The sequence below is a fragment of the Xenopus laevis genome, chromosome 4L (assembly GCF_017654675.1).
Source record: "Xenopus laevis strain J_2021 chromosome 4L, Xenopus_laevis_v10.1, whole genome shotgun sequence".
Classification (NCBI taxonomy): domain Eukaryota; kingdom Metazoa; phylum Chordata; class Amphibia; order Anura; family Pipidae; genus Xenopus; species Xenopus laevis.
In genome coordinates this window covers 90,719,376-90,747,284 of record NC_054377.1, presented here as the reverse complement: position 1 = coordinate 90,747,284, position 27,909 = coordinate 90,719,376, and the positions used below count along the sequence as shown (strand labels likewise).

The following is a 27,909-nucleotide window of genomic DNA, read 5'->3' as shown; positions in this document are numbered from 1 at the left end:
AAGATGTTAATAGCCTTCATGATGTGTGCGTTTTTAGCGAATGTTTGAGTTTTTCACCCCGACTACACTGATTTTGCATTTGAGTTTCTTCTTAAATTAGAAACCATTCTAGCTGTGAGTTCATTCCAGGTCTAAAAAAGCTCACTAAAATTCAACCTTTGATAAATAACTTTTTTCGCCTGTATTTATAATATATTACATACAGTATATCCCATGTATGCCCATTTTTAGTAAATCGATTTTTAATTTAGCATTTAATTTGCATTTATTGAACACCGTTACACCTATACTCTGCAGTAGCGATGGGCGAATTTATTTGCCTGGTGCAAATTCGCGGCGAATTTCCGAGTTTCTAAACGCCCATTGACTTTAATGGGTGTCGGAATTGTCACTGGCGTCAAAAATATTCTGACACTTGTGTCAAAATTTGCATTTCGCAAATGTTTCGCAAATTTCTCGGCGAAGCGAAACGGGAGAAATTCGCCAATCACTACTCTGCAGGCTTTTCTCCAAAAAAAAAAGTTTTTGTACTACTTCTGCATTATAATATGCTTTGGGTATATATATATATATATATATATATATATATATATATTTATTTGCTTTACAAAATCTAATAAATATTTTGCTTTTGTAGATGTAACACTATAAAAGAATACACAAACCTTATGTGGACTTGCCAATGTAAAAGGTGATAAAAGATAGTTAATTAATTATGGTACTCTTTTGGCTTTGTTTCAGATCATCCATTAATGTTAATAGAACATTCGGTACAGTCTTAAATTAAATATTGAATAATTACTACATTTTCAACTTCCAGTTTACAATTACAATTACGCAGCATAGAAGTATAATTATAATTCTATTGTTTCCTTTTTTTTTCATTTGATCCAGGAACCTTCAGCAGCTATACACTAAACACACACCATTTATTATTCTGTCTTTAGCATGCTTTCAGGATAGTTTCAGATTTTCTGATTGGGAAACATTGCTATAGATAGTAACATTAGATGTATTGTGCATCTGAAAATCTTTACAGCATTATTTCTAATACTTTCAGACTTACAAAGGATAATGTATATCTGCTGGAGTTTTCTCTTTATTTTCACATAAAAGGAAGCACAGTCTTTTCTGTTTTCAGATGTGCATTAAATTATATAACCTAACTTCCTTATTTTAAATTAGAATGGTTTTATTCTGCACTGAATTTCAGTTAACATTAACTCTTTATTTTATTTTTCCTTTAAGCATATAAGCTGTTAACATATAGCATCATAATTTATTTTGCAGAATGTTATTGATAAAACTGTGTAAAAAGTGGTGGAATTCATCTGGTTTCTACATGTCTGTTTTTTCAAGCTAACCTCTTAAAAATACCAGAATTTTCACTTAGTTACACATTGGAATAAAATTATTACATGTTTTTATAAATAAACTTGATGTGTTGTGTAACTATCTGTCCTCATACAAAGTAATTTGATATTGTTCAGCCCAAATGTATTAAATATAAATTATAAATTGTTTTATGCGCTGAAGTACTTTTACAATTTGTGGGTAGCGGCAAAAATATCATCATCTTAAGGAGTATACATATGTGTATATTTATATTATTCATGCTCACCCTGTTTTTACGGTGACCTGGTTGTATATACCCCATATACTGAGCCATATACCCCATATACTGCGCTTCTGAGTTTGCAGACTTTAATAATCACAGATCAAAAGGAAGGAGTCGCACGCACCGGGGGTGCGTCGCCCCGAACCCGTAGCTTAGGGGGAAATCCTTGAAGTGCAAAAAGAAAGACAGCAAGGACACCACTCATGAAGAAAAAATTTTGAAGTTTATTTCAGTAAGTTAAAATCATTAGCATCCTGACGCGTTTCGTATCACAAATATGTAATCATAGGCTATCTTCTGTCCTCAAGCTAATTTTATACTTCATGGGGATAAAGATCAGTTTAAATTTTAATTTGTTATATTTTACAATTCAAATATACATTCCTGTTGTAAGTGCTCCAATATGTTATGATTTGTTTACAATTTGACAAATTGTATGGCAATTTATTCAGTATTGAATCACATTTTGGGGCAACATTTCCTGACTATATATATATAGTTGGTTGTATTCAACTTTTATTTTATTTATTATTTTTTGTTTTTGTTTTAGCTCCTTACTACTTCGCTACTATCATACAGATTTAAATAACAATATGGTCAGTAACTTGGTTGTTATTCTTTCATTATGGCTTCATCAATTAAAGTAGTTTAACTTAGGGGGTTATTTATTAAAGGTTGAGTTGTGTTTTTTCCTGAAAAATTTGGGTAGTTTCTGTAAAAACTCGAATTTTCTGACATTTATTATGCCCTGAAGATGGAAATAGCTTGAATCGAAAATACTAAAATCTAAAACCTGTTGAGGTCATGTAGAAGTCCATGGCAGAGGTCCCTTGAACCATTTGAAGATGTAGTCTTCATAATGTTCGGGGGTTTTTTTCGGTGGTATTTACTCGAAAACTCAAATTGAAGTGATTTGGGGTTTTTTTTCGCCGATAACTCTATTAACTAGAGTTTTTCCCCCCCGATTACAATAATTGGAGTTTTTTACATTCAAGTTTTTTTCATAAATAACCAAACATTCGAGTTGTGAGTTCATTCGAGGTATAAAAAAACCTCACAAACTTGACCTTTGATAAACAACCCCCTATATGTTAAAGGACTTGACTCTTCTTTCAAGAGGTCCAAAACTGTGTGTCAAATGAATAAACTTAAAGGGATACTGTCATGGGAAAAAATTTTTTTTTCAAAAAGAACCAGTTAATATTTTGAGATGGAAAAATGGCAGCCTGCCAGAAAGCATTTCTCTCCTAAAGTGAAGGCACAAGTCACATGACTTGGGGCAGCTGGGAAATTGACAATATGTCTAGCCCCATGTCAGATTTCAAAATTGAATATAAAAAAATCTGTTTGCTCTTTTGAGAAATGGATTTCAGTGCAGAATTCTGCTGGAGCAGCACTATTAACTGATTCATTTTGAAAAAAATTTTTTTCCCATGACAGTATCCCTTTAAAGAAGATGTAGACTTTTTTGCAAGAATCACTTTACGATACACCTAATTTTTTCTCCAAATACCCTCATATATTGCTAGCATTGGTCCAAGAGAAAAAAGAATTATCATTCTGAATAGCTCTAGAATTGTTTTCTCTCTTTTACATGTTGAGGCTGACCAAAAGCTGTAATTTGTAGGTTAAATGGTAAAACAGTTTACATTGTGTAATTTATATGCCCCTAATAGTTCCCAGATGAATTTTTATCTATTGTCTTTTGTAAACTTCATACACTAAAACAAGATTATTTAGTTAGTCAGGAAATGTTAATCTTCTAATAGACCCTAAACTAGACACCACTTTAACACCATTAGCCATATTATTTTACAATAAAATGTATACAATGTGGCATAATCTAAATCCAGTCTAGAGACTACACAATGTATTCTTATCCTAGATTTCTTTTTGATAGATAAAAATCTTTGAACAAAACAGATATTGGTAGTATTACATGGACAGGCCATTCTTCTATAGAAAATTCAGACCTAATGTTATCCTCATATTTTTAATAAATCTCATGACATTCATAGTTTGAGTTTGTGAGTTTAGTCGTAGTTTCAAAAACCTCTAAAACTAAAACCTTTAAAATCTAAACATTTGATAAATAGGCCTCTAAGATTCTGCAATTACCAAATCATTAGATTCCAAAGGCTTTTCCAAAATTCCCACAACTGGGAAATTGGAATTGGTCTGGAAGAGAGCAATTCAAAAAGCTTCAAGCCCTTAAGATTTCAACAATGTATTCCAATATTTCCATGTGTTGAAGAGGTTTTGGAGAAGTTGGAAATATGCCACATATATTGTGGAGCTATAATAGTATTCATAATATTTGGATGTCTGTCTAATTTGCGCAATATGTTGGTGCTCTAAAAAGAAATAATAATAATTTAATGAAGTGTAATGATCGGTAGTTATAAGGCTATGTACAGGTGGTTTTGCTTGATTATATTTGTTTAAAATTGACATTTTCCAAACTGATTATGGCTATTGTAAAAAAACATTTATGCACAACATTGGATATAGAAAATCTATATCAAAAGTTGAAATTGTTATTGTAGGTTTTGAGGCAGGTTAGAGTGATAAACCTCATTTTTGCTTTTCTCTCAAGAGTCCCTAAAAATCTATTTATACAATTCACAAGATTTATAGTATAAATCAACTACTTACACACCAGGCCATCCTATTATTTCAGCAACCTATAAGTCTTAAGGAAGTTTGAACTGATAAAATCAACTTTTGAATTTTTCTCTGTGGAATATCGTCAAACTCAATTTATTCACACTTTTCTAAAGATTCATAAATCTACTGCTAACCCTCTAAGGTATTCTGTTATTTTAGAATGAAGATTATTACTGGATCAACTTTAGGAATGAGAAGTTTTTTTCAAAAAGGTCTGACTCACATCTGCCCCTCGTGTTATGACATTTTTAAATGTTAACTAATATTTAATCCCACTGGTGTCTAATAAAAGGGCAGCCAAGTTTGGGAGTTTTACTTTGAAAGCAGCTAGTAAGTTGCAGGTAAAACTTAGTCCCTTTGTAAAATGTATAATGAAGCAATAGAATTCTTAATGAATCAGATGAAAATTAAGCGTAGGACTGGCCAGATAAGGGATGACTTTGACGTAGTTGGCCAGCTTAAATATATTGCAATATATGGACAAACAATCCCTGTTTTGTTTAAAGGGTAAGGCATTTTTCAGTAGCAGTATGCACAAAATGTCTCTGTCTTAAATATATTGATAATGGGTTGAGTGCAGAGGACTCTTGTATTTGTCTATATGTAAACAAGTTAAACACAACCCTTAAATTAGGATTTGTATGTAAAAGTTCTTTTTTATGCCAGGTCAAGAGCTGAAAAATCAAGTACATCAATAATCAGGCCATGATATTTAGAAATAAACCAAAATTGATGGCATAGCTCCAAAAACAGATTGAAATAATCCTATAATAGAATAGTAAGTATACTGATTTACTTGACAGTCCTGGGTAACATTCCCTGGATATAATATTGTCTGATGTCACACTTGCATGAACTAAGGCATTTTAGCCTTTTCTTTATAAATGTATAATTAAATTCTGTGCAGCCTCATGTCTCTACTTCATTTGAGTGCCCCCATCAAAATTATTGGAGTTCTTACAGGTGGAAAAAAATGTAATTCATTTCAGTTTATTACTGTCACGCTATCAGTGTCAGCAGAGAAAATGAGAAAACACCAGCAGAGACTTTTGTATGTGGTAATATTTGGCATTAGTAGGTCAACTGGAAATGTAAACAGGTTAAAGTAAATAAAAAAAAAAAAAAGTGTTTTCTATGATACTGTTGTGGTACATTGACACCTTACTCTGGGTCAAAAAATTTTAGAGGTTGATTAACCTAGATTTGTAAGAACCTATACTCTTTGAGAATACACCCTCCTTCAGAAGAAAAACAGATTTCAAAATTCTCCACCTCCTTTTGCAAAATGATTTTTTCTATTACAAATATGCTAGTTACATGCAAACATCTCTTGTTCCAGCGAGGCAGTGGTTAAAACTGTATTTTATTTACTGAGACATGCCTGTTGGTGGTTCCACAGCCTAATATCTTAGCTAGTCACTTGCTCATTGCTGGGCACAAGCAAGTGGGAAAGTTCATGAGCAGGGAACAGCACATTGTTACAAATTAGAGTCTCCTTTCCCATTCTTGGCAAACTCATTACAAAGTAATCACGCCCTGCACAGAAGTGCACTACCTTCGGGACCAATAACTGTAAATAAAAAGGGCTGCAAGCTGGCTGATAAGTTGTTGTTCCACAGATAACGCTCCTTTTTAGCAGAGTGTTTGACCTTTTTCTTTATATTGCCTCAGGCTTGTCTAAGACCCTCAAGGTCTACTCTTCATCTGAAAATTCTCAGTAGGAAAGAAAAATGTGTGACATCTAAGGGATAAATAAACAGGTCTGTATTTTTTTTACACTTCCTTTTGTGATTTTTACTATAAAACTTATGTGATACAAGTTTTCATTGTTATTTGCTTTCCTCTGACTCAGATTAGATGTGATGTTAAATATCATATTTCAGGCCAATAGCTTTTTAATACATAAATACATTACCTACAGCTTGTATGTTGTTAAAGAAAAATTTTTATCGGTTGTCTAAAAGCATAATAAGCTGTTCAGTGGCAAAAATGCCATTTATAGCTGACACTGTCTAAATGAATTATTGCCATATACTTAAACAAGCAGCACTTTTTCTATAAATTCAGCCTTTTTTAACAATGAATTACACATAATTGGATTATGTTCTGATGATGGAAATAGATATTTTAAAATAATAAAATGCATCTACAAATCTGCAGCTGATAAACAAATAGTAAGTAAGCAATTGTTTTGTAGCCTGAATCCTGTGTATATGCACATTAGTTTCTATGGTGTTTTAAGCAGCTGCTACAGACCTGTTTATTTATCCCTTGGATGTCACACATTTTTCACTTATGGAGGGTTATTGATCAAAGGTTGAGTTTGTGAGGTTTTTTTCTACCTCGAAAAAACTCCAAACTCGAATGTTTGCTTATTTATGAAAAAAAAATTTATGTAAAAAAACTTGTTTGAATGCAATCGGGCGGAAAAACTTGAACACCTTGAATTTATCGAGTTATAGTCTAAAAACCTAGAATACCTTGAATTTATCGAGTTATCGAGCGCAAACCACTGTAAAAAAACAAAAATCATGAATGCAAAAACATCTTTAAATGGTTTAAGAAACCTCTGCCATTGAGGTCTACATAAAGGATTTTAGCTTGAGTACTTTCAGATTCTGACTTTAAGCAACTTCAGGGCATAATAGATCTCAAAAAATTTGAATTTTTTTTATCTCAGCTCGGCCTTTAATAAATAACCCCCTTAATGTAATTGCTGGACATACCTGCCTATGAGATTTTTAGCTTAGTAAAAAGAATGACACTAATTTTGGAATTTCTTACTCATACATTATCCCCAATGCATAATCTGAAATATGTTGACATGCATTTGATTTTCTTACATATATACCTAAAACTTTCTAATTTAACTCCAAAAATGCTTTTGAATGAAGATATCTATGAACTAATGGAATACTATATACAAACAAATTGTACCTTTTGGTGGCCAAGAAAGAGTGAACCTGCCTTAACAAACCCTTTATAAAGCATATTCCTCCCTCAATATTCATGCTATATCACATCCATTTTCTTGTCCAGTCTTAGCGTCCTGGATAAAATGTCATAATAAAGGACAGGGCCATAATCCTGTACACAAGAAGGGTATCACATTCCAAGAGACAAGAAGACTGCAATGATTTAAATGGAGGCCAATCCACGCTATTGCTGGGTGAAGGTGGCAGAGTCACTCTGCTGACTGCCCTGCTCTATACTCCTAAAGTACAAGGAAAGTCTAAAATAGAATAAGGCTAGAAATGCTGTATTTTGTATACTAAACATAAGCATGAACTTACTGCACCACAAAGCCTAATCAAACAAATGATTTATGCTTTCAAAGTTGGCCACAGGGGGCTTTCATCTTGTAACTATGTTAAACATTTTTGCAAGACTAAGACTGTGCACATGCTTAGTGTGGTCTGGTCTACTTAGGGATCGTCATAAACAAAGCTGCTTGAAATCTGCATGGCTGGGAAGTAAGGCGGGGACTCCCCCTGCTGTTCATAAGTATGATTGTTTCCCTGCTCAACCGTTAGGGACCATCTGACCATTCCTATCCACAGCAGTAAATGAAGGGAGAATTTCACTGCATACAGTCAGGTTTCTTCTAAAAACGGTACACATTTTTTAATTGAAGTATATTGGGGATAGGTTTATTTTTCATTAAAGAAAGTAAAAATGGGATTTTATTTTTTTGCCTTTCCTTGTCGTTTAAGAAGAGAGACCAAGCAGTGAAGGGCAGGTAATCTGTTGTTAGATTTTGTGTTTTCCCACTCTCCCAATTCCCTTTTGAACTATGGTACAGGTTGTTCATCTTTTCTCAATATAGCCGAGGTCACAAGATACAAGTTACTGATACATGGAGGAACTCGGCAGCAAAATTCAGCAAGATCCCAGAGGGTATGGCTGTGCCCAGGCTAGCAGACTGTGACTGTAAGTTTAGAAACCTGTTGTACAGACCATAATGGGGCTGACAAAAAAAGTACAGATTGGTGGTCCCTTTGCTACCCCTTGGCAGACACTCCTGGTTGTTAAGGTTGGGTACTATAGTTGTGTCTTAATAAAATCATCACACCTTTTCCATGATACTCTGCCCATTTCATTAATAGTAATTTTAACATAAAATAAACCCAATAGGCTGGGTTTTGCTTCCAATGAGGATTAATTATATCTTAATTGGGATCAAGTACAAGCTACTGTTTTATTATTACAGAGAAAAAGGAAATAATTCTTAAAAATATGGATTATTTGGATAAAATGGAGTCTATGGGAGACAGCCATTCCATAATTCGGAGCTTTCTGGATATCGGGTTTCTGGATAAGGGATCCTATACCTGTATTTACAAAATCAGTGTTTTTTTTTATTTTATTTACAAAGTTATTATGATCATAAAATTGGTAAGTCACCATACCACATCAAGGTAACCCCATTTTAGCATCATAACCACCAACCCCTGTTTTTATAAATAAATGCATAAATAAATGCACTTGCATAGATTTATGAAACCGGGGACTAGGGAATGTGCATTGATCAATACCCTCTCTTTTGTTTTATTTTACAGTTTGATAATGATGAATGTGGAGGCTGGCATGGTAAAGTAACTATAGAACATTTAGGCCTCATACAGTGCTTTTATTTACAAAAGGCACCACTGGTTCTTGCTAGAAGCCCTCCTCCATCTAACAACAATGTGGTCATCATGCAATTGACCAGTATTGCTTTTTGTTTAGCATTCCTATTACAGATGAGAATGAATTATGTTAACTCCCCAAAAGCTGTTTTATCCATCTCAGTATTGCAGTATTTCTCTCTACCTTCTCATCACTAAAGTCTCTCTTTTGGCTCCCGGGTAAATGGGGAACTATTCACAAAATGATTATCTCTATATATCTGCTCCGTTCTATACATCTGCTATTATCTTTCTATACACTTCCTCCATGCCCTGCACTCTGCTCAGACAATGTTTTGATACTACAGTTCACCAAAGTTGTGCATAAAACATTTCTCCCTGATTACACCTGGTATATATATTCTCTGGTATAGTCTACCTCCTTACATGAGGAATGCTCCAAAACTACTAACACTTTTCTCAATGTTCCTTAAAAATCAACATCTAGAGAAAGCTCTTGTCTTCCTCTGCAGTAACATATCCTTAACCATTGTATTAGTTTTCAACCAGTTTTGATTTGTCTGTCTCATCTTTCTAATAGATTGTAAGCTGTTTGGGGCAGGGGGCTCATCCTAACTGGGTACTGTAACACCTAAGCAATTAGGAACCTCAGCAACTGTACCTCGATTTGTGTTTATGCCTTATAAAGCACTGTGTAAATTTGTTGTGCTGTATAAATAAATACATTTACATAGACCACAAAATATGGTGAATTAACATTACAACACTCCTCCCCTGTGAGATCCTTAGATTTCCCTCCCTGCCTTTCAGATTTTGCACCTTCTGCTGGTTTGCTATCTCAAACACATACTCCATATGTTAACAGAGCTATGTTTAGGTTAAAATAAGAATAAAGAAATATAAATCGATGTAAACACTTAATTACTTTATTTGATTGAAGATACATCATAATAATATCCTCTACATAGAGAAGTCATTGAAGCTCAAACGGCATTGATATACCACATATACTTGTAAAAGTGTTTATAGATTTGCTTTAGCCACATTCTGCAGAAACATTTTTCACATCTGTGTTCTTGAGAAAAGTAACAGACTGAAGACACAGCCTTTTCTTTTCATTGGACCCTATTGTGACTTTTAAGGGAAAACTAAGCGCTTGGTTGCATTGCACTGATAATATTTTACTTCTAAAGTCATTATCAGGCTCCTGTCATGGTAAAGCATGTGTGACATCTATACTATGAAGGTATCATCTGTTGCATAATGTTTAAGAAGCAAAAATGTCTTTATAAAATTAGCCAAATACATCCCCAGCTCTGGATACAGTACTATATCAAACTGCTTATTCATTCTCTTATTTTGCTTTACCTTCTTTAGTTCATTACATGGACTGCTCCCAAGGACTTGCACTTTATTGTGATATTTTATGGTTCTCAATCAAATAATGTTACCTAAATTAGAGGTGTCCATTGAAGTCCCTACTTACTTCCACTGTGGAGGTTGGCTAAAACCATACACGAACCCCAAGAAATGTGTCGTTGAATTACGGCCCTGTTAGAAATATAGCATATGTAGGAGACTTCTTCAAATTGGCCTAATACAGCTCTAATCTGTTTTGTTTGTTTTTTTTCATTAGTATACAGCATATAGCTGCACATATTGGTAGCTATGTACTCTTGATTTTTTGAGTGTCCAATTTTTCATGTCCAATTTTTTTTTCATCTGAAAGATTATTTTTCTGACTTTCATTACAGAGCTTGCCTCTATGCTTTTATTGGTAGTGGAACATCCCATAAATTACTATATCCATAACCCTCTATGAGTGCACCTCTGTAGTAGAAAGGTGATGGTCTGTGATTTCTAAATTACACTCCTGTAGTACCTGAATTGATTTTTGGTACTACATGTACCCCATTGGTGCCCTTTCTGAATAAGGAAGATAGAGGATCAATACTGACAGCTGCACAGATTGGTCCATGACATATTGCCCATTGAACAGTTTACCCCAAATCTAGCCTTGTGAGATGTGGCTGAAATTTTACCATCTAAAATAACTTATCAAGGGCTTGTTTATAGTGTAGTGGGTAGAACGGAGTGGAAGGTTTGCTGTTAATTTATATGGTATTGGCACCAATTGTCAGTGCTGCCTACTATATATCGGCAAGGCATAACCCCTACCCCCTTTAGGAAACCAGATGCAAAGAAGTCCTGTGTAACTGTACCTGGTGGTCTAGTGGGGTGGCATGGAGGCCCTCCTCCAGGGGTGTTTCTGCTAGCAAGGTGAGTACCTTATAAGTTTATATCAAAAAAGATATATATCCCAAGGCCTTTTAGAGTAAAAATAAGAGTAATTTATTGAATTTCACATTTTAAAAGTATTCAGTACATACCACCCCACATATCCCACCTTACGCGTTTCGCACCTTCCGGCGCCTAGTCATAGGTGTGTCCCATGTCCTATGACTAGGCGCCGGAAGGTGCGAAACGCGTAAGGTGGGATATGTGGGGTGGTATGTACTGAATACTTTTTAAATGTGAAATTCAATAAATTACTCTTATTTTTACTCTAAAAGGCCTTGGGATATATATCTTTTTTGATATAAACTTATTTGGATTTGACTGCCTTGGAACTGGGGCTGGTCCCTTTGGCCATGCTGAATAGCTGTATGGACTCCCGATTTTTCAATAGATAAAGGTGAGTAACTTACCTCAGGCAACAGTTCCACAGAAATTACCTGTGCAGCAAATAGCCGCTTCTGGTAACTTAAAGAGCCAAATTTCCAGTTGCTAAACCAGAAATTTCACTTTTCTAGCGCAGCACAGAGAGCGCAATTCTGCTCTCTGCGCTAGCGATGCACCCCCGGCGATGTTAAGGTAAGTGCAAAGGGCGTGGGGGGGTTGCTATTGTGGACGCTGCCTCAGGCACCATTAATTCCTGAAACATCCCTGCCCATTGCTCTCCCAGTGGGGAAGCCCACATCCTGGTGTGAAATTCAAATATTTAAGATGTTTTGTCCAGTTTCCCATTGCACAAGGTAGGTCTGTTGTCAGTTCCAGGGCGTGTTTATTGTCTGGTTTTCCTGTACTTGCCCCGTCCTTGTCCATGACTTCTGCTTATTCGCTGCCTGACCCACCCATTGCCTGCTTTCTGATTATTCTTCCTGATTCTGTACTGCACTGACGGACTAGTTATCGACTCTGGCTTGTTTCTTGACTACACTTTGCTCTAACCCTTTTGCTCCTATCCCACATTACGGTGCCACTGTCTGCCCAGAACTCTAGCCTTGGTTCTCCCACTTTAAGACCTGGCGGTATCCTAATAGCGAAGGGCCCCTCCCGAAGTGAAAGATGGCTGTTATAGGCAGAAGCTTGAGCCGTGACGGAACCTTGGCATCTGTTCTGGGCTTTGGGATACCGTATGTGACATTCTGTACTTATTGCTTACAAGCAATGAGTACATTGCTCCCTTTTATCTGGGCTAAACCTCTTAGAGTGCACCTGGCATAGATAAGGCATATGTACAGGCCCTAAGGTCACAATTTTTATATCTCCTATATGCCTGCATCCATTATAAATGAGCCCTATAATGTCTATATGAAGCACTGTCTGCCAATGTTTATAATTGTGTGTGAAAATACATGACATTTTCTTTTTACTAGTTGTCAGAAACTGCCATATACAGGGGTTCCCAATTTAAGTTGATGCATGCAGATCATAATGCTATCAGGTGCATGGGTATCATGTTCTTAAAGCCTAAAGTGAAAAGTGCAGGACTTTCCAGCACCTCGTGTCTGGTGATTCCTCTCTTTTTGTCTAAATTATGCAAAAGCTAGGAAGTGTTCCAAGAGACACCCTTATGCCACCTACTCCCCCCCCCCCCGATGCAGAATTGCCAAAGGCAGACACAGCTGGATTTAGAGTGAGATGTGTTCTTCTTTCTAGGAACTCAAAAACTGCATTTCAAGGTAATGAATCAGGGCAATGTACTAAGAGAGAGTAATGATTAAATATGATATTGAAATGTGCTGTCTTCGGAATTTAATGACCAGATTCATTAAGGTATTTATTCTAGAAGATTATTTTATCTTCAGCTATGGTGGTCCAAGCAAGTCAAAACATTATCAAATATAGCTTGCTTCTTGAATTGGATAGTGATACATGTTAGATAAACCTTACTATCTCCATCTTTTTTTTGTTTTTTGAAGAAATCTTTTATTTCTGCAGCCAAAGAGAAACTTTCAGCAAAAGATTCCCACAACTACACGAGAGACAGGAACAAAATTGCTTGGCCACCTGTTACAATTATCCTATTGAAATGGATACTTCAACCAATCAATATTTCTCAGCTCGCAAAATGGTTATAGATTGTTGTGCACTTCAGCATTCTCTTTTATGTGTTACAAATGTATTTTGGGGTTCATTCTCTGAGCAAATGAACTAATGGAAGAGAAGAGTTGAACTGTAAAGGGTGACTTAACAGGGTGATAAGTATATTTTGCAAGAAATTTAGACTTATTACGAGCAATAGTATTTAGCGAATTGGTAGAAAACAGTACTTAAAAATGTAAAGCCTTTCTGAACAAAACACAAGTTCTAAAATTAAATGCATGGATGGAAAAGGTGCCAAGGCATCGCTAAGATTACGGATTAGTGAAAATTTGAGGGTTATCTCAACTTGAAATCTTTGCTGTAGATAATGACAAAGTGCCTGTTATCTTGGCAATACAGATGTGACAGATTTGAGTATTTAAGGTCAAGGTCATTTGTTCCTTTGCAATAAGTGACTGAGCTTTAAGAGGATGATTAATAATACTCTATTACATCTGTGCTTATTTTCTGAGTAGTCTATTTTTTCAGTAGCTTAGTAAAATATTGTGAAGTTGCAGGATTTCCACTGACACACCGGGGGTCATTTATAAACAGAACATTTGCACCTGGGCAGTAACCCATGGCAACCAATCAGATGATTGCTTTCAGCATTCAACCTGCAGCTGGCTGAAAAAAGCTTATTACTGTTTGGTTGCTGATGGTTACTGTCTAGGTGCAGTGTTTATAAGTGAGCCTAACTTTATTATAAATGCATTTACTGAGATGCCCAAGATCTTGCCAGCCCCCCTACACAAAACAGTGGTTACAGATTTTAACACTTGGGTTAAAACAGCTTTTACTGAGTATAGATACAATATAGATGTCTTATATGTATAATGAGTTTTAAAAATGCAGATATTTATGAGACTGTATTTTAACAATTAAGACTTACTGGGTAGATTCATTCTTATGGTAGTGGATCTTCAGATAGGATTCCATTCTAGACACCCATCATCATCCCAGAATTTGGTTTGTGTCTAGGGCTTTACAGAATATATGACTGTGTAAATCTTTGGAAATGTCCACCCACTTGAGCATAGGTCCACCCATTTTATTATTAAGCCATGGCTATGGTTGTTAATGTTTGTTTCTGGCTTGTGTTTTTGTATACATTTTTAACATTTAGAATGGATCTAAATGTTGGATCTTTGTTTGAGGTACACATTCTGTTCCATTGGGGGCTAGTATTTGTTAAACATTTTAGGTAACATTTTAACAGTCCATTTTATACACAAATGCAGGAATTTTAGTGTTCCCCAACCATTAACCAAACAGCAGGACTGACTACTACAGCAACTCACAAAACTCACTTTGTATTTGTGATAAACTAGCTATTCACAATATTTCTATTCTCTAAATAGCAAATGGTGCTTCACTATGGGGCAGGTAATAAAGGCATAATTGGTTTTGAATAACATTTTGAGAGACAACCATTTACTGTCTGTTTATCTTTTGGTTGCTGCCCCTGGAATACCCATTATATCTGGGATTGTTTCTCTTAGCAGTTTCCTGACAGAATTAATAAACTTTTTATCTACAATAAAATGCTTGGTATTTACATTGGGAGAAAGGCTACATATAGTTTACAGTTTATTCACTATCCCCCTCTGTGTCTGTTACTGTTCATTCTGTCTTCATGCAAGAGCTGGGTGTCAGATTTTCATGAACAGATTCAGCATATCTTATACTGGGGCTCCCTTTCCTAGCAGATGTATTAGAGCTTACTCAAAATAGTGATTCCAGTACAAACAAAATCTAACAAAATAGCTGACTTTGCACAAATTCTGCATGTAGAAAGACAGGATTTGTGGTGATTTTAATAAAGTAAGCTGTAATGCATCTTTTAGGCAAAAGGAGCCCCCATAAAATATGTATTGGATTTAACTGTCATTCAAAATCAGATACCCAACTTCTGACTAAAGAGAGAATGAAGAGAGGCATATGCTGAGAGGGGGATAGTGAAGAGAGTAACTTGTATTTGAGAAACCGCTCAGAATTTTTTAATTAATTGTTTACAAAGCTTCTTATTTCAGTATGATGAAGGTTTTATCAAATTTTAATTTTTGTCATAATTCCTCTTTAAGTTCTGGGGAGTAAGATAAAAGTTAAATGGGGCAAGTTTGTAATTCTTGATCAGCAGTAGACTGTCTATTTCTTGCTCCCTATTCTCAATTTAAATTTTTGGTATCAGTCTTGCCTATAAACACAGAACCTTGTCCGTCGTCTTTGACTATACTGTATAAGTAAATACTGTCCCGTCTCTACTTAATCAGATAATGCCACAGCAGGTCAGGGCTGGTAGCCTTACATCCCCATCAAAAATTTTGCAAATTACTTTTTTTTTACATACATTAGATGGTCCAGGACCCATGACCAAAAGACACAGCTTTGCAGATGTCCGTTAATCAAAAATATCTGAAATACATCAGTGACTCTGAAGGCAAATTCTAAATTAACATTAGTGACAGGCAGAAATTCCCAAGGGCCGCAATGACTAATGACTTATTGGGAAAAATATCTGCAGAACATTCATGAAGCATAGGTAAGGCTATTCATAGTTTAATGGAATCCTTTACAAATAATGCACAAAGAATAACACATGCAATTAAATATGCATATTTATTTAAGTACAGGTATGATTCACAAACACCAAAATAAGGTAAGCATCTAAACTCTTAGGGTTCATTTATATAAAATAAATCACTCTGTTTCTTTTAAAAAAATAATGGAAAATTGAAAGGTAGAATGTATGTGCACAATTCAATTTTACAAACATAAACAATGGGTAAGTGAAAGGTAGAATATTAACAGCTTATATAATATCATACATCAAATTGTAGATGAGGTGAGCATGAAGACATTTGGTATCGCATACTGAAATAATTGAGTTAAGGAATTTCTAGAGGCAATAAGAATAAAGATAAAGTGCAGTCTATATGTTATCTTCTGTCTAAATAATAGTCCCCCAGAGAGGAATAGGTGTTTTGCAATACGATTTATGTCAGTTTTTAGGATTCATGAGACATGCATTGAATGCATAGGATATAAGTGATCCAACTACACCACAGTTTAGCAAGCACAATAATAAAATAATATAATATAGAAGTATAATACATAAGAATAATGGCCCTAATGGATTCTTCTTTTTAGGGATTTACTGTAAATGGTTACATTGCTATTTTCATAGACCAAAGCCTGCATCATTTCTCATAACAAATTTTGATTTTGTAGTAAATATTATTTCTTTGTCATGCTTTAATACATTAGACATTTTGGATAAGAAATGAACACGATAATGCAGTTTTTGCTAAAGCGTGTTGCTGTAAACCTCGTTTTATTCTCAATTTACAGCTGGCACTGATTCAAAGCATTGTTCAGTTCTTGTTTAACAAAATGATAAAGAAATGGCAAGCAAATGACCGCATGCACTGTACAGCAAATGCAACACCCTCTTTTTTTTCTCTTGTTCTAAAGACATAAATTATAAGCTGTGGGTGACCACTGCACACTTTGCGTGCCTGTCCCATAAATATCGGCTGTGGAGAATAAGGTATCATTACAAAGTATTTAGAAGATGACATTTTGCTGGCATATTGCAATGAACCATATGGACTTTTAGATTCTTACTATATACATTATTTATCAAGCACAAGGATCCATTTTAACCCCATTACTTTGAAACATCCTGTTTTTCTACTACACTACTTTCCATTTAGGATAATGGATAGTGGCTTGTTGATAAAGGGGCTCTAATGGCTTTGTATGATTGCACTGATCTCATCTGACTCATGGGGAATGCAGCTCACATCAGCAGAACCACAAAAAGCAATTACAGAACAAAGCTATCAATATGCAAACACTCTTTAATCTGTATATTTTGAATTGTTGCTTTGTCCAAACATTGTATTATTTTAGCATATATATTTTATATATTTTTTTGTAAATCAGGATTATTGTAAGATCAAAGTCCTGATCTCTAGCACTAATAATAATAAAACAAAAGTATTTCAAAGGTACACGTCATTTCTGTATATTGCTGCTGTCAATAATAACTTTGCAAATTATCACTTCTACAAAAAGTTTTCTTAGATAAAAGTGCCAGTTCTCCAGTATTTTATAAAGGTCACTTAGAATGCAGTAAGTTGCAGTCTGGGATCTTCACTAAATAAACCATCTTTCAGCTTACTTGAAAGGTCAGGGTACAGCAGACATCCAGAATACTGTAAAGACTTGGTAGATTGTACTTATGTGTGATTTTCTTTTTTGAGCACAGCCAGTATTAGCAGTATTAGCAAGAATATCTAGATATCATATTTCTCAATTTTGGAGAAAATATCAAATATTAAAAAAGTCTATTGAATAAGTTTAGACAAATGTATGTTCAAAAGGCTTTAAAAAAAAGTGTCATCTCCACTGCCAAAAAAAAAAAATACCAGCACCACCTGTTCCTGTAGTGACATCTGTGGCATCTGTCATTGAGCACACTAGGCAGATTTCAATTTGAAAATGTACCTTTAACTTGCCTATGACCTTAATGTCACTGACTATAGGCTTGGGCGGTATTGGTGGTGGCCAATAATGTGATGTGCAATTCAATTTTCTAAATGAAATACTGACCAGCCAAATAAAAGACATGATCAGAAGTGGGTTTTCTTGGGTACAGTACTCCAGTTTATACCAAAATTCCAGAAATGTGATGGAAGGTTAACTGGTTGCCTTTAATTTAACTCTAGTATGTGATTGTGATAGGGACCTTGGATTGTAATCTCACCTGGTGCAGGCAACAATGTGAATCATATTGAATCTATGTAATGTGCAATATAACAATGCATGCTAGAAAGAATCAGAGTTCAGCTCATATCTGTATTTCTCTGTGACATATAGGTAGAATTCGGTAAAGAAGTATGCACGCCACTCCAAATATAGGGCCAGATTAAATTCAGTGAGAAAAAGGTTTCGCATGTGAAAACTCATGGACCAGATTCAATTTGAGATGCAATTTAATTCAGAAAAACTTATCTCACAATTTATCACATGAAAACTCTATTGAAGTCTATGGGAAAAAACTGGAAGAGAATTAGTAGAAATCTTTTTTCCTTGAATTGAATCTAGTCCATGAGTTTTCAAGTGATCAACCATGAGAACTTTTTTCTCACTGAATTGTATCTGGCCCATAGTCTGTTATGACAGTATTATTAGTACAGGTATGGTATCCGTTATCCGGAAATCTGTTATCCAGAAAGCTCCGAATTACGGAAAGGCTGTCTCCCATAGACTCCATTTTATTCAAATAATCCAAATTTTAAAAATGATTTCCTTTTTCTCTGTGATAATAAAACTAAGATAGTAATTCTTATTGAAGCAAAACCAGCCTATTGAGTTTATTTAAGGTTTACATGATCTTTTAGTAGACTAAAGGTGTGAAGATCCAAATTATGGAAAAATCCATTATCCAGAAAGCCCCAGGTCCCAAGCATTCTGGATAACAGGTCCCATACCTGTGGTAGTAGTAGTAGTAGTAGTATTATTATTATTAATCACATGTACTTTTAGAGCACCAACAAATTGCGAAGCGCTGTATTTTACAAGGAAGGGTGCTGAAAAATATGTTGAATAGAAGCACAAAGTTCCAATACATCAATACATTGTTTATCGCCTCAGTTTCAGCTTCTCAAAAGCAGCAATAATCCAAGACTTCAAACTTGTCAAAGGGAGTCACCATCTTGGAAATTGTCATGCTCAGTGGGCTCTGAGCAGCTGTTGAGAAGTAAAGTTTAGGGGTCGTTGCAAATTATCAAACAGAAAATTATATTGTCCTGTAATATAAGCTGATGCTACAGGGCTGATTATTTAATTCTGATGCTATTTGCACTGGTTTCTGTGAGACCAGGTACTATTTATCTATATTAAGAGAATGGATGCACACAGGTCAGCCATAAACACTGCATACCATGATCAAAAGTGCAATACGCCTGTGGCTAAACACTTTTTAGAGATCAAATACATAGCAATTGAGCATCTCCCAATGCCTCATAGGTGTTGATGAGCAATTTTTTTCGTCAGGTATGGATTCACTGCAAAATTCTGCATTTTGCCAAAAATTTGCCGCGACAAAACGACCATAAGAAAAAACGCCCATTGACTTTAATGCATTTGGACAAAAAAGTTGCCTTAAGTAAAAATGGCCATTGACTTTAATGCATTTGGAGCGAGAAAAAATTGTTGCATTGATTTCAATGCGTGTTGCAAATTTTTCAAGATTTTGCGAATTTTTGGCAAATGAAAACTGAACAGATTTGCTCAATAATGCACACAGGTGAGGGAACAGATCACAGGTGCTTTTGCAGCACGAAACTTTTTGGATATAAAAGCTGGATTTGGATTAATAAACTGATTGCTATCTAACCAAAAGGTATGTATGAGACTTGTTTATGTAATTTTTTAAGCATAAAGTAATCCTGTATTGTGATTTGCTGTAATTAATTGAATGTGACTAATCTCGACTGTTGGTCCTTCGGGGCCAGAGTGGGGTACTTTGCCTGCAGTTCCTGGTCCCAGTCGAACACACAGGATATATAGTGTCCCTACACCAGTACTTGATTCCAGTATGTGATCAGTAAAGTTATTTTAATACAGTTGTGTTTGAAACTGAGGACCATAAAGTTTTGTGAAAGGTTGATATAACCAAAAGGACAATAGCAAAGTATTGCTCAATAAAAGAGATTACTATGTGTGCATCTTTTTGTACTATACTGATGTCAGCCCTGGTGTGGCACCCATTTGATGAGTTCAACTGACTGAAGCAGTGTTGGTTATATATATAGGTATGGGACCTTTTATGTAGAATGTTTGGGACCTGGGGTTTTCCAGATAATGGGTCTTTATATACATACAAATGTATGTAAGTCATTATTTTAGATGTTGTCTACTTGGACAATGATTAAATTACTTTTGGTCATTTATTTTTTGTAGATCAAAAACTGAAATTTTAACTTTATTAATGCCCATTAATATTAGAGATTGAGACATACTTAACATTGGAAAACCAATTGTTAAAGGGGTTTTTCATCTTTAAATTAACTTTTAGTATTGTGTAGAAAGTGAAATTCTGAGGCAATTTGTAATTGGTTTTCATTTTTTATTATTTGTGTTTTTTAGTTATTTAGCCTTTTATTCAGCAGCTCTCAAGCAAGGGCTTAAATTACCCTAGCAATCATGCACTGATTTAAATGAGAGGCTGGAATATGGAATAGGAGAAGCCCCGAATAGAAAGATGAGTAATAAAAAGTGTACAGTGCATTTCAGTCAGTGTCCCCCATTTGAAATCTGGAAAAAGTCAGAAGAAGAAGGCAAATGATTAAAAAAAACTATAAATAATGATCAGCTGAATAGTTGCTTAGAATTAACCTATAACATACTTAAAGTAACTTAAAGGTTAACCACCCTTTTAAATACCCAGTTGTAGTAGAAAATGCCCATGCTCCAAGACCTTGATGGACCAAAATATTATATCTGTTTGAAATATATATTATAACATTTAGTACTACGTTTCACCATATCCAAAATATTGCTTGGAATTTCATATACAAATTACTTAAATCCTTTCAGAACATTCGATAAATGCTTAAAATGAACAGTTGTTGCATAATTGTATATATTGCCTATTATTACTTACTATTGCAAAACTAACCTTTCTAATCCAATTGCAGAGGTGTATGTATTCATATCAAACTGAATAAATTGTTTGCTTTATGCTTGTTTTAGGTAACCTTGGCAGGATTGACTATATTTCTGAATTTGAATATGACTTGTTTATTAGACCTGATACCTGTAACCCACGGTTTCGAGTTTGGTTCAACTTCACAGTGGAAAATGTGAGAAAATCGCAGGTATTGTTGCATTTCTTTTTATTCGAGCCATAACACTGCACATTTCTGTGGTTAGCATTTTGCTGCTGTTCATATTCACTACAATGTTTCCTCTGGCCAACACACAGTCACATTGTGGTCATCACTATGGTAAAAGCAATTTAACCCATGTATATTAAAAGATCAGTCATCCTGTTTGTACCTTTAACCTAGATCACTGGCCTTCAGCCCTAGCCTCTTTCTTGCCTGAGACATATCTGGAACTGAACGGAACTGCAATTATCTTAGTTTTCATTTTTCCAAATATATTTGGCTAGCTTGCTAACCGTTTCCTGCAACAGAAACTTACAGCTGTTGAGTACTAATTATAGTGAGATGTTAAAGGAACAGTAACATCAAAAAATGAAATTGTTTTAAAGTAATGCAGTGTTGCCCTGCACTAGTAAAATTGCTGTGTTTGCTTAAGAAACACTACTATTGTTTATATAAGTAAGCTGCTGTGTAGCCATGGGGGCAGCTATTCAAAGGAGAAAAGGCTCAAGTTACACAGCAGATAAGCTCTTTAGAACATAATGTTATCTGTTATCCACTATTTATCCTGTGTCATATAGCATTTTTTCAATTGCTACTCAGCAGCTTGTTTATATAAACAATAGTAGTGTTTCTGAAGCAAACACATCAGTTTTATCAGTGCAGGGCAATAGTATATGATATTTTCATTACTTTAAAACACTTAAATTTTTTGGTATTACTGTTCCTTTAAGCTTTTTAAATTTTAGTGTGCACCTCTGCACCTTTATAAATAAATTTTATGAGTTGTATTTTCATTAGTCTATGATTATGGGTTATCTAACCTGAAATACATCAGGCTTTAGACTTATTTAATAATTTATACTTTTTGAACAGAGTGTGGCATTAACTTAATAACTTTACCCAGAGTATTTGTTGATACGCCTGCAAGAATCTTAAAATATGTTGGGCATAATTTCTTATATTGTTGATAACATTTTAAGATTATAAAGTATTGTCAGTATATCATAAGATATGAAGTGAAAATGGACCACCATTTTCACAAAATAAACAAGACTTGCACAGAAGGAATATTATGTGATATATAAATATATAATGTTAAATAAACAGAGCCATCATGAGCATCATTGAGCTATACTTTATACTAACACTGACTATACCTTAAGAATCAATACTTAACCAACAGATAATTGATATCTTAATAAGTAACCTATCACAGAATTTTACCAAATAGGCATATACAGTAGATATCAGTAAATATTGGCCTTTTTATCTTTCACCTTGAGTAACCATTTTGTGGCTGTGTGCTGCCTCAGATATCACCTGACCGCAAATAAGGCAGCTCTAACTGAAACAGAAAAAAGTTTGTGAGTAACGACAAAGCAAGTTCTGTCCTTTCAATGGCTGATTCAACCTAGCATGCAAGAGTGCCCTTGGTTTGTGTGTCTTATGCATACATGTTTTTTTCCAAAATGCATCAGTTAATAGTGCTGTTCCAGCAGAATACTGCACTGCAAAAGAGCAAAAATGTTTTTTTATATTTAATTTTGCAATCTGACTTGAGGCTAGACATGTTAGTTTCCCAGGTGTCCTCAGCCATGTCACTCTTTACTGCTGCAATGCAAGTTGGAGTGATATGAGAATAGCACTCAAGAGTAAAGTCCCACTTGAATCTAGTTACATTAAGTAAGAGAGACAATAGCTTACCTGAAAGCAGTTCCATTGTGCTGGTTCTTTCAGAAAGCGCATGACCAGGCACAATGACCTGAGATGGCTGCCTAAACAACAATATCACAGCTAAAATAATTCACTTGTTGGTTGTGGAAGAAAACATTGTATGGTAAAGTGAATTATTTATAATGCAGTGTTATTTAGAAAAAAAAACTACACCATAAAAGTCATGGTAGAATCAGTGTTGGCCTATGGCTGAGAGACCTGCACAATGACAGGATCAGACGAGATGCTCAGAAGAAGATGAACAGAAGGGACAATGAAAAACAAAGGACCTGCATGATATAGAATCTAATTTAAAGTAGTAGATTAAGGTGGCTGGGCACATAGGATGCAGAAATATAGGACTGTGCATAAGGTATGTTATGGGAAAATGGGGATCCAACCAAGATTGGCAGGCACAGAATAAATGGACAAATGATGTGGAATGATGAGGACAGAATCAGAATCTGGAGAACCAGATTGGCAAACAAAGAAGATTGTGCTGGAATTATTCAGGAGGCCCATATGTTCCCTGAATCACCAAGAAGTGGATTCTATGACAAGTATTGAGGTAGTACACTGCCAAGTAATTAGGTCTATTTCTTCCATTGAATCTGTGACAGTTCTATTGCTTAATGTTCCAGCCGGAGGCTAACAGGCATCAACATTTTGTGGTGAGGCACTCTGAAAGAATAAAAGCCCTTCTTTATAAATGGAGAAAGCTACTGAGACAAAGTTTCCAGTTTATCAATAGAAAGATAAGTTTTAAGTAGGTCAAAATGAAACATTAAATTAAAAAAATCTCAGAAGAGGACTCTCAGATATTTACTTTATATTTGACATTATACATTGTGCAGTGAAACATGTACAATTTCTTGACAGTTGGGTATTTTTTCATACTGCTTCATGAATGATATTGCATATGTACTCCTCACATCAACCAGCATAGCAATTCCCACACATATGAATAAACTTCATCCAACTTATTAGACAGAATAACCTATGCCTACAGAGCTACACAGCTACTTGTCATGGCTACAAATGAGACAATGGTGATAATTGGCTTTACTTAGACATTACTGGGTTAATGTTATATTTTTCACTAGAACAAAAACCTGCGCAAAGATGGAGCAACCATGTTGGGATCCTTTTTAACTGATTAAAGACCTCAACAACTTCGCAAAGTTTGGAACAAATGGCCTTTGCGAACATTCACAGCGTATGTAATTCAATTTCACATGCATAAAATCTATTTGGCAGCAAAATATTTAACAAAACTCCAAAGTAAGTGTTTACGCTAAACCTTTGCTTGGCGAAAATGTGCAATTCAATATTCGCCAGTGACTGATTTTACATTGCTAAACATTCGCAAAGACATAATTTTATATTATGCTTGCAACCTTTAATTACACTCCCTCTACATGTGCTTTAGCATAGACAATTCTCAATATTGTCTATGGCAGAATATTTTAGAGCCAAAAAAAGTAACTGCAGCATAGCAGCAATGATCCAGGACTTCAAACTTGTCACAGGGAAAGTGTCTGTGACACTCACATGCTCAGTGGGCTCTGAGCAGCTGTTGAGAAGCTAAGCTTAGGGGTTGTCACAAATTATCAAGCAGAAAATGAGGTTTGTCTGTAATATAAGATGATGCTACAAACTGATTATTAGATTCTCATGCTAATTGCACTGGTGTATGTGCTGCCATATAATAATTATCTGTATTAATTACTAATCAGCCTTATATTGTGACATTTATATTCTATATGCACTGTATATTTTAAGTTCAGTAACTGACAGCAGCACAGAGCATGTGCAGTGAATCGGCAGAAAAGAAGATGGGGAATTACTGGGACATATTTAAAGACACAGATCTTCCCTGCTAAAGGGTTGTTTTTGCTTTGGGCTAGTACAGAAGCCCAAGACATAATGTACAACATTACTAGCCTACTTCATTCATTAAGCTTTAGTTGTGTTTTAAGGGGTTGTTCACCTTCCAACACTCTTTTCAGTTCTGTTTTCATACAGTTGACCAGAAATAGACGTTTTTTCAATTACTTTCAAAGTTTGTGACCAGTTTTTCTAATATTGATGCATACAGTTTTGGCCACCTGTTTTATATTGATACATTTAGTTGATACATTTCTTATATTTGGCCCTGAGTTTCATTAAAAGCAGCTGTTTTTTAACAGAATTTAAAGAATAATTGCAATATTCCAATAGATGTTACTGATAAATATCTACACCTGGATTACTGAGCTGCCACACTGAAACACTAGAGACAGGAACATTAAAATTTAAACTTCAGTTTTGGAAAAAAAATCTTTTTGCTGAACAATCTGAAAACAACTGAACTGAAAAAGTGTTTGGAAGGTGAAAAACCCCTTTAAAGAGCTCATGCTATAGTTTTCAAAAATACTATAAGGATTACTGCAGTCCTCTGTAGGCTTAGAGTTGTGTGTACACTGCCCTTTTGAACTACTTATAAGGAGCATGCCATTCTTTGAATAAAAATGCATAACAGAAGGATAACAAATCACAAGTTGAACTGCTTTCATCTGCTTTTATCCACTAATGAATTTAATACATGCGATTGTTGCACATCTGATTTTCTTTTTTATTCCTAGTCTTTTATATCGCACCCCTTCATGCTGTTCTTTAGAGTCTTCTGCAATCAAATGATAATCTCAAAATGAATGCGAATGTGTCAGTGGAAGGAAAGGTCTGTTGGAGAGATACAATCTATCTCTAGAACTCAGGATATTTGCTTCTGCTGTATACTACGTACATGAAAGGGAATGGTTTCACTGTTTGGCTTGACTTGCGTGGTCTGCTTTTATAATGTCTCTTTCTATAATCTTTTTTCATCTTTTCCAATTTCCGTCAGGATGAGCCCTGCTTGGATTTAATCAATGCTTAGACCTTGTTTAGAGTTTAGGGTGGCAAGCAACAGCATTTTTAGTCATTGGAAACTGCTACATTCATTTTTTCAGCTTTTGAAAAAGGTCTCAGAGATGCAAAACAACAAATATGGGCGATGGGAAATATACCCTACAAATAATTAGGCTTAAATTTTCTTCTTAAATAGACAGTGTAGTATAATTTCACAAATCTCTATGCACAACAAACTATGGGCTAGTCCCATGTTCCTTTTCTCAGGGGACCATTTAAGTTGAAAAAAAACTTTTGTACCCCAAAAATATGTTCCCTGTGGAAAGTATATCAACATATACAATCAGTTTTGCAGCTTCAACTCTTATGGTACATGCAAAAGAGTCATAAAGGGAGTTAATTCAAAAGGTAGTTTATGAGACAGGAAATTAGATTTTTGTTATATTTTGCAATACTGTACCAATATAAGTATCTGTGTTTGTAGAAGATAAAGAAGTTATAGAAGCTTCATATCCAACTGTAGAATCTGGTAGTCTGCTTTCATGATATACTGTATAAGAAAATAGTTTATTGGTTTCATCATTGAGTGCAAGGTCACTGGGTCAGAATCCTATATCAATCAATTAATCATGTAATGTTTTACCTACTAGATGACTAAAACTACCATAGGTCAATTCACTAATATAGTGTTGATATGATTAAACCACTTTTATGTGCAGCTTTTGAGTAAGTAGCTACTTATTATAACTATTTCCTGTATCTTTTTAAAGGGAGGCTGCATGGGGCGCCACAAATTCAGTCTGAAATAAATAAAATTTATATAGCACCAACATATTTCGCAGCATTGTCCATGCATTGCAGTCCATAGGGCAAATTTACTAAAGGGCATAGTGGCTAGCGAAAATTTGCTGATTTACTAATTTGAGCTGGTGTAAATTTGCTAGTGAAGTTGACCTACTCTAGCACTACTTCACACCCTTACGCCAGGCAAAGTTGCGCTATGGCAAAGGGACATAACTACGCTAATTCACTAACTTGAGAATTTTATTGAATGTTACCTCTTGCGCCAGACTTGCCTTCGCCACCTCAGACCAGGTGAAGTGCAATAGAGTAGATAGGGCTTGCTTCAAGTCCCAAAAAAAGCTGGCGTCTTTTACTTTTTTAAGGGTGATAGGCTGAAAAACATTTTTTTAAGGGTTCCCTCCTTCCCCCCCACATTTCCTAACATATGGCACCTAAACTATACAGTGGGCACATGTATAGTGCAAAATAACAACTCTTATTTTATTTTATGAAGCTTTCCCAGGCTTGTGTAGTATAATGTATTTGCTGCTACATATACGTCCATTGTACTTTAACTTGGCGCCGTATGCAAATTAGGCATCGCTAGTGTAACTTCGCTTTGCTTGACGAATTAATGCTAGCGTAACTTCGCTACCTTTTGCCTCCCTGAGCGCAACTTCGGATTTTAGTGAATTTGCAGCGCCCTGGTGAAGTGCGGCGAAGGCGTCGCTAATGCATTTTCGGCGCATAGTGAATTGGCCCCCATGCATCCAGACTGAATTTTCATTGACCGTACCCCAGGGAATGTCCCATATGAAAATGTACTTTGTCCCCCTTGCAAACCTACCAACTGAGTCTGAATATGGATACATATTATTTGGGATTGATATCCATTATTACAGGGTATCCCCAAATCCTGACAAAATGGCAAAATGATGTATTTAACATTTGCATTGCCTCTTGAAAAGATTGCTCCAGATGTCCCCCAAAATAGCAATGTATACTCTGTAAAGAGGGCATTTTTCTCATGTAGTGATTAAAGATAAAAGCCAATAATGCCCTTTATGTTACATATTTCCTGCACTAGAGGTTGTTAAATTGCCAATGTGAAGTGGGGAAAGGGGGCAGCCTTGCTTAGTGCTACACCCCAAGATAATGTGTGGGGATTGTTGAACTGATCCTGTGCAACCACGGCTTTATATCTGTTACTTCAAGAAATAAAATGAAGCCCAAGCCAAATGACCATAGCTCTGCCCATAAATCGAGCCACTCTGTGGCATAGCATGCTTTTGCTAAGTCGAGTGAAAGGGGATTCAATTTTAGACCGGCAAACATAATTCTG

The 27,909-nt window shown here is 35.2% G+C and overlaps 1 protein-coding gene across 1 annotated transcript in view; it reads left to right on the top strand.

Moving 5' to 3' along the window:
* LOC108714306 (cytosolic carboxypeptidase 6) overlaps window positions 1–27,909 on the top strand; it is an 871,648-nt gene that overhangs the window by 48,981 nt on the left and 794,758 nt on the right. Inside the window, exon 3 of the mRNA XM_018258404.2 lies at window positions 21,046–21,170. Within this exon, the coding sequence (XP_018113893.2) occupies window positions 21,046–21,170 (125 nt within the window). The remainder of the gene's footprint in view (window positions 1–21,045; window positions 21,171–27,909) is intronic.